The sequence below is a fragment of the Centroberyx affinis genome, unplaced genomic scaffold (genome assembly GCF_046629955.1).
Source record: "Centroberyx affinis isolate AG114_WGS23_722 - 3 ecotype Tasmania unplaced genomic scaffold, CSIRO-AGI_Caff_v1 ptg001999l_1, whole genome shotgun sequence".
In the NCBI taxonomy this organism is placed as follows: domain Eukaryota; kingdom Metazoa; phylum Chordata; class Actinopteri; order Beryciformes; family Berycidae; genus Centroberyx; species Centroberyx affinis.
Genome location: NW_027280343.1, coordinates 116,710 through 130,571, shown reverse-complemented (window position 1 = coordinate 130,571; position 13,862 = coordinate 116,710). Strand labels below are relative to the sequence as shown.

General features: G+C 42.1%; 1 protein-coding gene across 1 annotated transcript; it reads right to left on the bottom strand.

Annotated features, from left to right (window-relative positions):
* Nucleotides 1-349: 349 nt before the first annotated feature.
* LOC139653908 (nuclear RNA export factor 1-like) lies at nt 350-12,555 on the bottom strand. The gene is made up of 21 exons (XM_071530919.1): nt 12,317-12,555; nt 11,528-11,744; nt 10,791-10,962; nt 10,615-10,698; nt 10,079-10,183; nt 9,638-9,718; nt 9,284-9,353; nt 8,501-8,589; nt 8,197-8,304; nt 7,880-7,989; nt 5,226-5,262; nt 4,528-4,596; nt 4,216-4,271; nt 3,650-3,757; nt 3,332-3,390; nt 3,096-3,211; nt 2,937-2,979; nt 2,746-2,818; nt 945-1,127; nt 771-831; nt 350-657 (listed from the first exon to the last, which is right to left on the bottom strand). The coding sequence occupies exons 1-21, from the start codon at nt 12,342-12,344 to the stop codon at nt 619-621; spliced, it is 1,908 nt and encodes a 635-aa protein (XP_071387020.1). The 5' UTR covers nt 12,345-12,555; the 3' UTR covers nt 350-618.
* Nucleotides 12,556-13,862: the final 1,307 nt, after the last annotated feature.

Below are 13,862 nucleotides of genomic sequence, written 5' to 3'. Positions count from 1 at the left end.
AAAACCTCCTTGGTCAATACCATGGATGGTCAATACAGCCAGCTTGCTCAGACATTCAAGATCAAACACCATGAGGCCTGTTGCCTGGCTGTCATTGAGAATAATAATGTTCTTATTTGACTTGCCATGTTAAATTAAGGTAAAATAAATACAAATGTGATCATGATGAAATTGTGTGGATATTGTATCATACTGTATCATCACAACTGCCAATGTCCCTATATGTGGCTCAAGTGAAATGGATAAATTGAAGAATGAAATGATATATTGCTAAACATTATAATCAAATATAATAATACCAAATCAAGTTGAACACAAGTGAAGTCATTGTCCATTTGACTTTATTCCTATGAAATCAGGTACACTATACAAATGACTAAAAACTAAGGTTACAATAACAACCAAAATTTTATTATAACATCTGTCTTTGAAGTCAAACAACTTTGACAATTGGTTGTTAAAACAAAGCATCAGTAAAGACAATCAGCATGGTCTACATCAGCTTTAATAAAACAAGGCAAAGAAAGAAAAGGGGTAAAACAAAAAATCCATATAAATAAAATTACAGTTCACTGAAAATCAATGATTACTATTTCACAGAAGGTATCATTTATTTATTCATTTTGTGAATGCAACGTCAGGGATCTTGCCTTCCGTCTGCAAAGAGAAAAGAGGACAAAGCAATTTTACTTACTGTAACAATTATCCAATCTCTATGGATTAACATGATCATAGCACTGCAGGAAAGTGAAATGTTTCACTTCTGTTACCTTCAACTGGGTGAAGATTTGTGCAGCTCTGCTGAAATCCCACTCATTGTCCTGTAGACACCTGCGACAGAACACAGAACAGTGTGAATAAATTACAGCACCAAACGTGGCCAATATGCACTGATATACTGCATTAATGTACATATTCACTCCCTCACACACAAACAGGCTTACTTTTGGGACCACTCCAGGTTCATGCCGGACTTCAGAGAGAAGGCTGAGAGCATCTCCTGCTGCGGTGCGGTGAGCGTGGGCACCGGGCTGGAGGACGGGGTCGGGGCGGGGGCCACAAAGGCTCGGCGGATCTCCTCCGTTGTGGCCATCCGGATGAAAAGCTGGTCGTTCACTATGCACAAACTGTGGCATAAGGGGCAGAGGGTAAATAACGACATTTGTTTTATGTATTTGAGTTAAATAACTTCCACTTCCTGGTTTACAGGCCCAATTTCCTTTTGGAGCCCATTATTTTTTGGGCACACACAGACACACACACAGACACACACACTTCAAATTGGTCTACAAAAATGATACACATACACATACTTTTAGTCCTTGCATAAGGCTTTGTCAATACAACTTTTAATTTTTGTTGGCAGCTATATAGTTCATGTTCACAGTTTATCAGGGAATCTGCAGGCTTCGGAAAGCCAAATTTAAGACTTTTAAGACCTGGAATTGAATTTAACAACTGAAATAAACTGAAACAAAGCTGGCAAAACCAGCCTATTTCTGGTTCAATATAGCTAATCAAAGTTCCAAAACTATAAATGGGCAGAATAAGAAAAAGGACAACAGGAAATTAATTGTTAGTTGTTTAGTAAAGTAGATATGATGGAAAAACACAAACAAAAACATGTTTTGTGTATTAACCCTGTTCTGTATTAATCTAAGAGTGGACATGCAGTGCAAAGAATAATTGCATGATGAAAAAAAAAGACCTCTGATAAGTAAGGGATAATGCCCGACGAGGTGTCCATTATCAGGAATTAATTGCCTCCGCGGAGTCCATTAATTCCTGATTATGGACACCTTGAAGGGCATTATCCCGCTTATACCATGGTCACTTGCCAAAGAAAAAGAAATTAAGACCATTCATTTATATTTTAATGCGTTTTGTAATCAAAATCTAAAGTTTTTCACAAGCCATAACTCAGTTTCCCTGGTAACACCTGAGGGTCTGACTAATACCTGGAACAATCATTACCATCCCATAAGGTTCTTATGCAATGGAAACGTTGTTCATTCCTCCAGTAAATAGGACGAACCTTAGATACGACTTGGCAACGGGAGATATTTCTAGTCCGCTCAGCTCATAGAAGCCTTTGGCTCAGCTATGAGCCAGAAAGCTAACGTTATGCTAGCAACATTCAAAGTCAATAACATTGTGTACGGTTGACAAACAGTAAATATAATTTGACAGTATGTTTAACAACAAGACTAGCTAGCTATCCAGCCATGTCATTGTCCCCAAATCAATATCAAGATTTTCACGAACATACAAATTGTAAACGGAGGCTTTGACTGCGTCCCTGTTGCTATGGTTACTCATTTTAGATACAGGCTGATACGTAGCCAGCGCATTAATTTAGAACGGTGAACAGACAGTTTCACTGGAACTACTTAGTAGGTGTCCATTATCGGGAATTAATGGACACCCTGTAGCCAATCAGAATCAAGTATTCACCCAGACCATGGTATAACTGTAATTAAGGCATTTTAATACTTTAACTTACTTTTTAGATGTAGCCAATTCATGTTAAGACCTTTTCAGACTTTTTAATGAACCACAAACACCCTGTTAATGCAGGTACCTCATTCCACACAGGGTGCAAAGCAAGACCAGACAAGGATGTTTGCCCTAATGTTCAGTTCATTTTCTTCATGACTCACAACCACAACTCTTGTTACTAATGTAACATTTCAAAGAGGCAATACAAGAAGTTGATATAAACCAATGGGAGCTCATTACACTTACCCAGAATTCCCCGCAGGGACTGTGATAAAGACTCGAGAGAAGGCCATAGTGGAGTCCCGCGATTTACCATCCACTGCGACAGAAAAACACACAAGACACAAATCAGCCACACAACAATCAACACATGTACACTTGCAGTTGTTGAGAATCACACATTTGAATATACATAAATAAAATAAATAAAAACTGACCTTCTTTGAAAATTCCGCTCACTGTGAATGACAGTAGTGTATTCTGGAATTGGAAAACATGCAGAATTAATACAGAGAAAGATTTGTTAGGAGTGGTACAAGCACATTACTTGTAGTGGCATGAATCTCCGTGACAACATGGATCAAACATGAACCCACCGTGTAGGTGTTTACATCAACGGTGAAGGAGGCAGTGTCATGCTGAGTTTTGGGGAGCTCGTTGAGGAAAGCCACCACGTTTAGTCGCGTGTGTTTTAGTAGGCGAAACCGGATCGCTGTAGGGAGCAAGTTTCAGAGAGGGAACCATCAGACGCTGTTTTTAATTACACATAGCAACAATTAGTCTGAACAATTCAGAACCCATGATAGGTCAGCAGCTAGACAGGTAAACTCACTGGAGTCTTTGATCCGCTTCAGGTTTCGAGTGTCTTTGTGGTACTCTCCCAGACCGCTCCTAAGGAGAAAAACGAGAGAAGAGGGACAGATGGAATCACTGTGAATACAGCTGAGACTCAAACAGGGAGGGGTCAGGAATGGGATCAGGGAGAAAAGCAGAAAATGATGGGGGCAAAAAGGAGCAAAAAGAAAGCAAGGCATCTTCAAAATGGAAATGAATTACAAATTAAACACAAGAAAAAATGGAAATTACATTCCTGCATGTGTTAATGTAGTGCTGCTGTTGTGTGTATGTGTGTTTGTGTGTGTGTTCTCACCTTGAGGGGTTCTGTGTGGAGTAGGGTGTCATGAGCGATAAGGAAGCTCCATCATGGTAGGCATCCAGAAGAGGCTGTCTGTCCCCTGAGTCGTAGATACTGTAATATCTGCAACGTAGCCATATGTAACATGACTTCATACTGCTGTGTTTATTCATGAATCAAGCTGATCAAGTCTCTGCATAATTCTTTCAGCCCACACCCCTTTTTCTAGAACTGTATGTGTAATGGTTCTATAAAAAGCAGTACTGATAAAGCTGTCACTAATCAGTTGGTTGCAGGTTCACCCAGGTCCAGTAATTTCCTATGGTGTTTGGTAACATTAAGCACACTGTATTTGGTAACACTGAAGTGTTTGGTAACATATGTTTTGGGGATGATGCAAGGTAGCCTAGACCGCACACCACAACACACTAAATTCTGGACCAACATGTGGAACTGCTACCAATCTTCTGGTCACACAACAGTATGTGAATCCAAGAGCTTATTTGCCAAAAAGTCAGTGTGTTCCTTTCAGACATGAGCTGGCCTTAGATCACAACTGGGTGTAAAAGGCAGAAACTCACTGTTGCAAGAAGCGCAGGATGAGAGCCTTGATTTCATCGGAGCCAAAAGCGCTGCCCTGGATCGTCAAAAGGAAAAACATTTGTCAGGAATGTAAAGGAGACAACAAGCCAGAGGTGAGAGACACTTCTATTCACAGACTTTCAGCTGGAGGAGGAAAATGCAGCTTTACCCCACATCACAGAAATTATATACTGACAGTGTGAAATCAAGATTGCCACCATAGAGGGTTTATATGCCGTGTCCATCTGTAGACATCAATATAATATCAGTTCAAGTTCAATAAGCCAAATGAGACAAAACTAACAAGTTACCTTGCAGGGGGGGATGGCAGTGGGCGTTTCCACGTCAAAGCCTATGGGCGGGGGGAGGTCATGGCCATCCTAAAAACAAGCAAAACAAAACACAGGATGTGAGGGAAGACACAAGAGAATTTGGTGGTGGAGGAGCTCTCTGCCACCCTCCATTCAATTCAGTTCCTTCATGGACATGACTATTCATCAGAAATGCTAGTTTACAAAATGTATTTTTTCAAAAGCCAGTCAAACTATATTGACATGATTAAGTATTTTGTTTGAAAACATGGACTATACAATAGTGCATAATCACCAATATAAATAACAACCTATAACAATACCAAAATTGAGACCATGTAGTTACACAAACCATTGAAAAGCCAGTAAAGACACAGAAGGCACTGTAACCATTGAGTGTGTAGGCGAGTGTGTCTGCCTATGTGTATGCATGTCTTGGGCCATGCTGCTCATAAAATATACTATATGTTTTAATGGCCTTGGGATCAGGTGTAAAACAAAATTCCCTCCCCAATCATAATGTCGGCTAAATGCATGATGAGGGTGGTTTAACAGCTGTCCTTCAAAAGAGATAATTGAGAACCCGTAATATTGCCATGATGCACATATCCTCCAATACACATCCAATTCATCCTTAGTGAGGAGGGATGATGGCAACAGGAGGAAGAGAGGGGATAAAAGCAAAGGTCTGGACTTACCAGTTTGAGAAGCCGGGGAAACCTCTGCCGCACAGCACTGGTACGGGAACAAAAGCATGAGCGGTAATGTTATCATCACAGACTGACACACACTCAGGCAAATCATGCTCACCTAAGCAGATACCGGCATTCTCAGTCACACCTGCTGACTCACTTATCGTCATACTGTGCCATGTATCTGATGTGATGTTATGCTGCTACGTTGTGCAGAATGTTTGGGACAGTACAGTCCCATATGCGTTTAAGTACATAGGGAAAAAAATGGAGTGGAACTAGAACCAGTGTCCCTACAGAATTTCATTTTCTGTGATACAAGTAAATCCACTAATGGACTAACGTACACGCTCAGTTCTTCCCTCCAGTCTCATGCTGTGCCCTTTGACACTTCTCCCACCCCAAAGTGTACTTACCAGCAGGTATACTCACCCTCTCCCCCAATACGGAGATATACACAGATCTCTGACACGGGGAAGCAACATACACACACACACTTTTACCAGGAGCACACATACAGAGACCCACCATCTACAAGACTGAGCTGGAAACCAGCGAAGACAACTGTTTTGATTTAGTAAAATTAAGAAGTTATGTTATTGCTGGGAGAGAGGTGGTTACCGCCAGTCTCGTGTTACCGTCCCCCCCAAAGTCTGGCCAAGATGTTGGAGAACAGATGAGTCTAGGTCACCAAAAAACAAAACAGGGTCTGGGTAAAAAAAAATTACATTCACACACACAGACATCTGACTAGCACATTTAGTGTAACATTCAGGAGAGGTGCCAGTTGCTATGAATCATGTGAGAAAGAAAGGTGAGTGAGTTTGCTTGGTGTTTGACCCCACGGCTATCAGGACAGGGATAAAACTCCTGAGAACAAAGCAGAACAAAAAAGGACAGCTGGCCTCAGTGTGAGCTGGACCCAGCCGTCCCACAGCTCATCCCATAGGCTTCCCCCACTGCACAAACATAACCGTGTGTGGTAAAGTTATCTCGCCACCACCACCACCACCATCTTCTTCCTGTTAGTCTTCCTGCACAAGCGCTGACTGGACCCAGTGAACTGGGCTGTTCAAGTCCTAGTTTAATTTGGACCCAAGCCTCTGGCTACAGAGGGACTGGGAGAGTATGAGGCATTCGGCCTAAGTGATTGTTCCCTACCCTGCTCTGTTTGCTTAGTTGATGTGTAACAACATTTCATATTTCAGCTTGTTTTGTATTGGTCACAGCCTTCATCAGATTGGGAGAGGTAGTATTTTCATATTTTGCTGTTTGAATTATTTCAGGCAAAATTGAACCTGATCAATTTCCAGTAGAGAACATTTCCCTCAGAAGTAAGGATATTTGGCAAACTCTCTCCACTGTATTCACTGAGAGAGCAGCAGAGGCCGCTTTTAGGCCAAGGAGAACCAACTGAGAGGAAGAGACAGACTGCTTTTTCTCTTTGGCTCATTGTTGCTCATTTGGTCTGAGAATGACACTTGTCCCCCTCCGCCTCGACCCAACGGCTTTTCCTGTGTCGTCGTGTCTTCTGTTTCTTCTCGTCACTTTCTCAGTGAGTCAGCGCTCACAGTGACTTAGGCCGAGTAATCGTGACTGTGCCTGCCTTAGGTTGTCCCGAGGTTTGAAGGTGGGATCTTACCCGTCATGGGCTATCCAGCCTTCCATACTGGCCTGTTGCAGGACGCCAATTGGGCAAGGATGCTATGAGGGGAGGGGAAACAATCATTGGCTGTCACCAGTGGGTTTACTTTGTTTGGTCCAAACTTTTGTCAATTGTCAACACAACAATTGTGGGTTGCCTTCTCTCCAATAATCAGCCTACTCTACTATACAGTACTGCACAAGAGGCTGTTGTAGATTAATGTTGTCCAATGTAGTTCACTTCGATTTGTGTTACAGGACTGGCACACTGCATGCCCTCTGTGCCTTGAGAAATGTCTTGCCTAGTTGTCAGGGCTATGCATCATCAGCGGTGCAATGGTGTTTTATTGCAGTTTTATGGGACGACTAGGTAGGATGGCAGCAGGGGAGTGCTGGGAACAGCATCACTGAGAACTTTAAAGCAGACAAAAGCTTGAAAAGATGCCCCACAGAGAAGATGAAGAACCGACAGAGACAAGATGGCTTTCCAACCCGTGGAGAGTTTAAGTGAGCTGAAAGGAAGACATTGGGCTGTGGAACTGCATTGCGGCCAGTTGTCCTCTTAGCAACAATTGGAAGGAAGAAATGTTTAGTTTGCAGTGTGAAAAGGAAATGTTAACTGCAAAGTGGGAGGAAATGCTCAGGTGTACAACAAAGGAGTCTGAATTAACCTTTGAATTGAATAACCTATTCCCTCTCTCACACACATGTACATACAATTATGTTGGGGGATAAGAGACTGTTCGTTTGTGAAAGTGAACAGCTTCATCTTGATCTGAAAGTTCGTCCTTGACTCCTGGGGAAATGGCTTCCAGTTATTGTATGGGCAACACACACACACACAGGCTTGCTTACTGTTTACGTGGCAACTTTTGTAGCACACTGCTGCCTATACTAGACTCAAACATACCCAAAGGCACACACGCGCGCGCGCACACACACACACACACGTACGTGCACACGCGCACACAGACACACACACCACTCAGCCCACTCCCCCCCAATCGCTAACTGACCTGATGTAGGAGGCCTGGTCCTTGAACAGGTCACACAGAGGGTTCCTGACCAGCCATAGCTCCACCAACTTCAGGCCTTTCACCTTGTCCAGCTCCCGGTCTGACTTCAGCTAGAAGACAACCAGACAGAAACAGAAGTAGTTGGTGAGAAACGGGGAGAGAGAAAAAAATCAGAGAAACAACAACTCAAGTGAGAGATGGAAGTAAAATCAATCAACCACACAGTATTTTACATGAAAATGGCTGTAAAAGCTGAGGGGCAGAAGTCGTGCCTGCCTGTCAGTCTTTCTAATGATTGAACAGTCAGTCAGTCTCACCTCATTGTGGGACAGGTTGAGAGTCTTCAGATTGGGTGCCTTGGTGACCAATTCAGCCAGTTCGTCCAATTTCTGAATACGATTGTTGCTCATGTTCAAGCACACCAGCTGATAGTCAGAAAAGGAGAAGAATGGAATAAGCTAAGCAGATTCTGATCGACCCATCTCACAAACAGCTAGCCAGGGTGCGCACCTACTAATTAAAATGTGGTTATTTCAATAACACTAGTAGCATGTTGACTTGTCATGTCGTGTTGGTTTCTTCCAGCAAACAAGATCAAAAGGTTCACTGTACAGACATTACCTCTGGAATGTTTTCTTCAATGATCTTGACCACAGCCTCCATGCTTGACTTCCTATTCAGGATGACTTCAATGTTCTGGGATGCCAGGTCTGTCACATAAAACAGCATTCAAGTTCAGATTCCAACTCAAATCTAGCAATCAAGATACTAATAAAATATGCTGAATTGGAATGGGAATTTATACCATTTTTACTGACAGTAAAATGGCATAAGGAACTATGAATCTACAAACAGAAATATGACAAAACAGGCACAGCTGACAGCAGTTTCTCAGACATTATCTACCAATGAACTTAACTGATTGTTAAAAGTCCTCACCCTCAACAAAGCATGTTACTCTATCTCATGTTTATAATGAGTTCAGTCATTTGCTCTTATTGGCTAACATCACATCTACGGCAGGTTGTAGTAAAAGATACTAATAGCCTGTTTGGTTAGTTTCCGCTTTAGCACAGAAAGGTTAAATTGCAACTTCATTCAGCAGTTGGCAGTCAATTTTACATAATAACTACTTAAAATTGTATATTAACTACTTAATGTTGCCAAACTTAACACAAAGTAGCAAGCACCACTGATGTCAACCTGTCTTTACCTCAATAGTACACAGATCCTACCCAGCTAAGGTTGGTTGTAGTAGACAGACAACCCGGGCTATGAATTAAGATTTATTAAGATTCATTTATAATTAATCATTTGATTCTCAGCAACTTTATAGGTAAAACCGAGGCAAAGTACTGACATCCTGAAATATCTGTCAGGCCCTGTTACAGAGTGGCTACTTACCCGAGTCTGTTCGGATGTTGTTCAAGTCAAGTGCTTGCTGGGAGCCATCAAAACGCTTTGCCATGCATTGCTGTGAAAGACAAAAAAAATGCCTATTATAACAGATCTCATCTGGACAGCACAAACTTGCCAAAAGTAATAAGCAGTGTTTGGGAGGTGGGATGGATGGGCAAGAACAAAGAGGCAATTTTAGAATTTCCAAAACACTTGATAAATCACATTCCAACCCAAGGCAATATTGCAGTCACAAATTTCTCCAATATCATACAAACCCTACAACACCTATTCATTTCCAAAACCCCTTTCCACTTCTGTCACACCTAGTTGTGCTGTTCACCCCTGCCTCTGACTCACCTTCAGGTGCTCCAAGTGTTCAGGCTTCAGGTCAGAGAGGAGGAAGGACGGAGGAGAGCTGGGGTTGACGTGTACTTCCACCTGCAGGAGACAAACATCAAGTGGCAGGGAGATTAGTGAGTCAGCCAGTCATCAACTGAGATGAAACCAGAGTGCAAATATATCACAGAGGAGTTATAGCATACATATGTTTTGAGTTTTTGATTAAGTGGGATTCATGATTATCTGTGATATAGAGTAGGCATGGTCGTAAATGGTTGAAAATTTGGTGATGTATTTAGAATTTACAATATATAGGATAAGAGCTTTAGGAGAAAGGAGAAAGACTGCATATAACATAGCATGTACCCATGATCTAAATTATAAACATTAACAGACTGAGCATCCAGGACAACAGACTGTGGCATCGACAGTCAGCTTTCCTGCATCACTCAAGCATACCTTATAACCATCTGTGTCTGTGATCTTGTGGGAACATTTGTGCAGAGCAGTGGCGGCAGGGTCGTCATCTATATAAAAATGGGCCCGGTGACTGTCGGTATGAAACTGGATAGATGGATCGACGAGGGAGAGGGAGAGACATAAAGAACATTCAGTATGCATGTACAAGTAGTATTCAATATGCATCTTGATACGTGATCAACGAACCGATAGAATAAAATAAACTTGATGCTGTTCTAGGCAAGGGAGTGGGCTACTTCAGCTACTACCACCTGTAATGTCATTGCAAACTAAAGGTATGCCCCTCTAGAACAGTAAACTTTTCAAATAAGTTTCTGTAATATCACATGAGAATAGTGCTAATATCACTGGAACTAACTGCAGACGAAGAGAGTGAAGCAGATAGGCTTTGTAGACATTTAACCTCTGGTTTGCCACTTATAAGAAAGTTTAATATCTTGGTTCTGATGTCTTCCATTTTGTGTTATTTATATTTGGCATTTATTTAAGTAAATACAAGAGTGCTTGAAACTCACCTGTACAGGTGTGTAGGGTACTGAGCAGATGTTCTGGAGAGCGGTCAATAACCATTTCTTGTCATATTTCCTTCCATGCGGTATCTGTCAAACAGCAAAGAAGACAATGTATAATCTCCAAGAGATTTAAAGGAGGAAGTATGGGTGAACTATGGCAGCTTTGATTGAATACTAACCGTTACTTTGTACCAGCCTGATCGGCTTTTCCCTCCTCCACCACTGTTTCCTCCTCCTCCTCGGTCTCCTCCTCTATAGCCACCTCCTCTCCCACCTCCTCCCCCTCTGCCTCCTCGTCTGTCTCTGTCAAACCGCCCATCTCCTCTCCGATAGGGCCTTCCGTAGGGGTTGCTGAGGAGAAGTCAAGGCTGTTAAACACACGATGGCAGAAAGCCAGTATGCAGGCAAAATCATCCTTCTTGGACAACCAAGTCCTATTTCATGAGTGGCGTTCGATTGTGATGAGATAAACAGATCACCATTTAAAATGACCCTATGATGATGATCCTAAACTGGACACCAAAATCAGAGCAAGGGAAATTATTCAAATATCCAGGATCTACACGCTGGTGCATGTGTGTTGCTAGATTACCAAATAGAGAGAGAAGAGATATAACTGAATGAGCAAAGTTGTCTTTAATTTGTTGTAAGATTTACCAAAATAATTAAGTAACTGTTGTTCTTACACTTTTATTGACAATACTCACAGCTATCTTTTGGATTACATTCTTAACAATACCATTCTCTAACTTCTTAACATACAGTTTTCAATTTCAAAGAATATTGACTGGTGGGTGTGCTAGTGTGCTAGAGAACAGTCTGTCCCACTCACCAACACATCTGATCAACAGTACTTAACTACTAGCAATGTCATAAACTACACATAACCCAACATCGGCCAGTCAGCCACACTCACAATCTGCGCTGGGAGCCACCGTCCTGAGAGCTGTCACTCATAGTTACATCCCCGTCATTGTTGTCGTCAAGCCTGGACCGTGGTCCAGGGCCCCCGAAGTTCCCCGACTGGCCTCCCCGCTGTCGGTCCCTGCGGGACCCGTCGTTGTACGACCGACCCCTGTGGGAGCCTCTGCCTTTACGGCTGCGGAACTGCGGGCCGGTTCTGTCATCATGTTCTGAGAGAGAGAGAGCATGAGAAGTCAGTCAACATTTATCTATATCAACTTGGCGCTGGCATTGACTGAACAGAGCAAAAACAATGTCATTTTCATTTTCTTTCTTTTCTCAATTCAATATAGACCTCTTTACACACTGCTGTCACAGTAAGTTTATGTTTACAGGATACGACTGTAGCTTTCTCTTTACTGTGGCTTTCTCTTGTGTCCATCTTCCAGAGAGAGAGACCTTTAACCCACTGACTTTAAGAAGCTCTCTAAGCTTGTACAGGGAACAAAATATGCTACAGGACCTGTTCCTGCTCCAACAATCTATAATTATCAGGTAATGTGGTCTAGAGTTTAGAGTATCAACTAACATGACTGAGGAGTAAAGGTATAAGTAAAAGCTACTCTCTGGAATAATAAAATAATGGGATCTCAGGGGAGCACAAGATATTAGTTTTACCTCCTAGAAGCATGCAACCATTGCTTCTGACCTCTCTTCTCACCGAAAACTCCCCATGGTCTGAAGAAAGACGGAACAAGTTGTAATGAGGGAGTTGTGAAGCTTGTGTAACAGGGTATCTTACCGTTGTAGTAATGCCCGCCATCCGCCATATTCCTGGGAACAGCGTTAGTTCGAAAACAACCCTGGATGAAAAATAATATTTACAAGGCCAAATTGTCTGTTTTACGATACACCAACGCGAGGATGTGCCAGACACTTCAGCATCCCACGACCTTAACGCTAAACATAAAGGTAATTGTACGAGATAATACTGAGTGTTCCCTACTTCCAGTTCAGAAGCTGTTAGCTAGTTAGCTTCCCCCCGTTAGCAGAAAATACTGCGTGTTGCCGTGAGGACACCGGAACTACAACTTCCACTTCCGGGCCATTACGGGTGCGCGCAATTTGAACAACCGGTGTTAACCATTATACAATAATAACACTTCCACTGGGTTAACCTCGAGTTGAACTTCTACATAAAAACAAAATGAGTAGAAGAAGCACTAAGACAGGGACTTGCTGTCCGATAATAAAAGCATCCACAACACTTACCAGATACTAGATAGATTAGGGTGAAACAACAATTTAGAGAGCATATTAATGCTATTATTTGCGCAACTAATATAAGGCTCACAGATTTATAAGGTTCGGTTGGCAGAATTGGGTGATCGAAATTAATGAAAGATATGGTGGAAGGCAAAGTTGTTTCCCTCAAATTCACCCTAACATCTATCATTACAAGGTAAATTCATAGGGGATCAAAGGATAAAGATGATCGGGGTTTTGCAATGACTAGGGGCCCTCGACAGGAAAAGCTTGGATTGAAGACATCGCAAATATTAGGCTATTTAATTATTAACTCCCTCCCGTTTTATAATTTATTTGAGTCATCAATATAGAATTGTTGTCGCTTTCATTTTAGATTTGATCTATTCCTTCTTAATATTTATATAAAACATTTATTTTTTAAATGTGTCAGCTCTCCCAATAACTGGTAAATTTGGACAGTTTACTGCATAGCATTGTGTAACATTGTGCTAAGTGCTAAATTATTATTATTGTTTATGATTATTACTGTTATATTGCTAAACTGGGAGAGCCAGCTTCACCCCCTATGTAAGCTGCCTCCTACCAATCACATGGGGTGCAATTAGCAACAGGCCGAGCAGCCGCTGTTTCACTACACTGTCTGCCGCCTTCCACATAATGAAGGCGAGTACCAGATTATCCTGCCCTGCATATTGACATTAATTCGACCAAATAAACATGTTATCCTGATTACAAAAGTTTTCCACCACACATACTTGACCCTCCACCACCAAACACCTGAAAAACGTGCGCCCAGCTCGGGCTATCGTTAATGGCCAACCTCGTGACCTACCTTGGTTCAAGACGCGCGTGACCACGGATAGGTTGGGGTATCTTCTCCGAAAGAAAGGCATGGTCCTCTCCAAAACTACTTCCACCTCAACTCTCAGAAAACTTTAACCCTTTTCTATCGGTCTTAAAAACAAAAAAAAGCACTGTCCCAGACTTTGAATCGGTCAGCTTAAGCAAGCTAGCGGTATGGTAGGGTTACTTTTTGACACCTTCAGTTCCTAACGTTAGCAGTTAGCATTAGCAGGGCA

Excerpts from the sequence above, each read along its gene's own strand:
- LOC139653908 (XM_071530919.1), bottom strand. The coding sequence starts at position 12,344 with ATGGCGGATGGCGGGCATTACTACAACG. Across the intron at positions 3,758-4,215 it reads ATCCTGCGCTTCTTGCAACA|ATATTACAGTATCTACGACT; the intron begins GTGAGTTTCTGC and ends GCTACGTTGCAG. Across the intron at positions 2,980-3,095 it reads TTGATGTAAACACCTACACG|AATACACTACTGTCATTCAC; the intron begins GTGGGTTCATGT and ends TTCCAATTCCAG.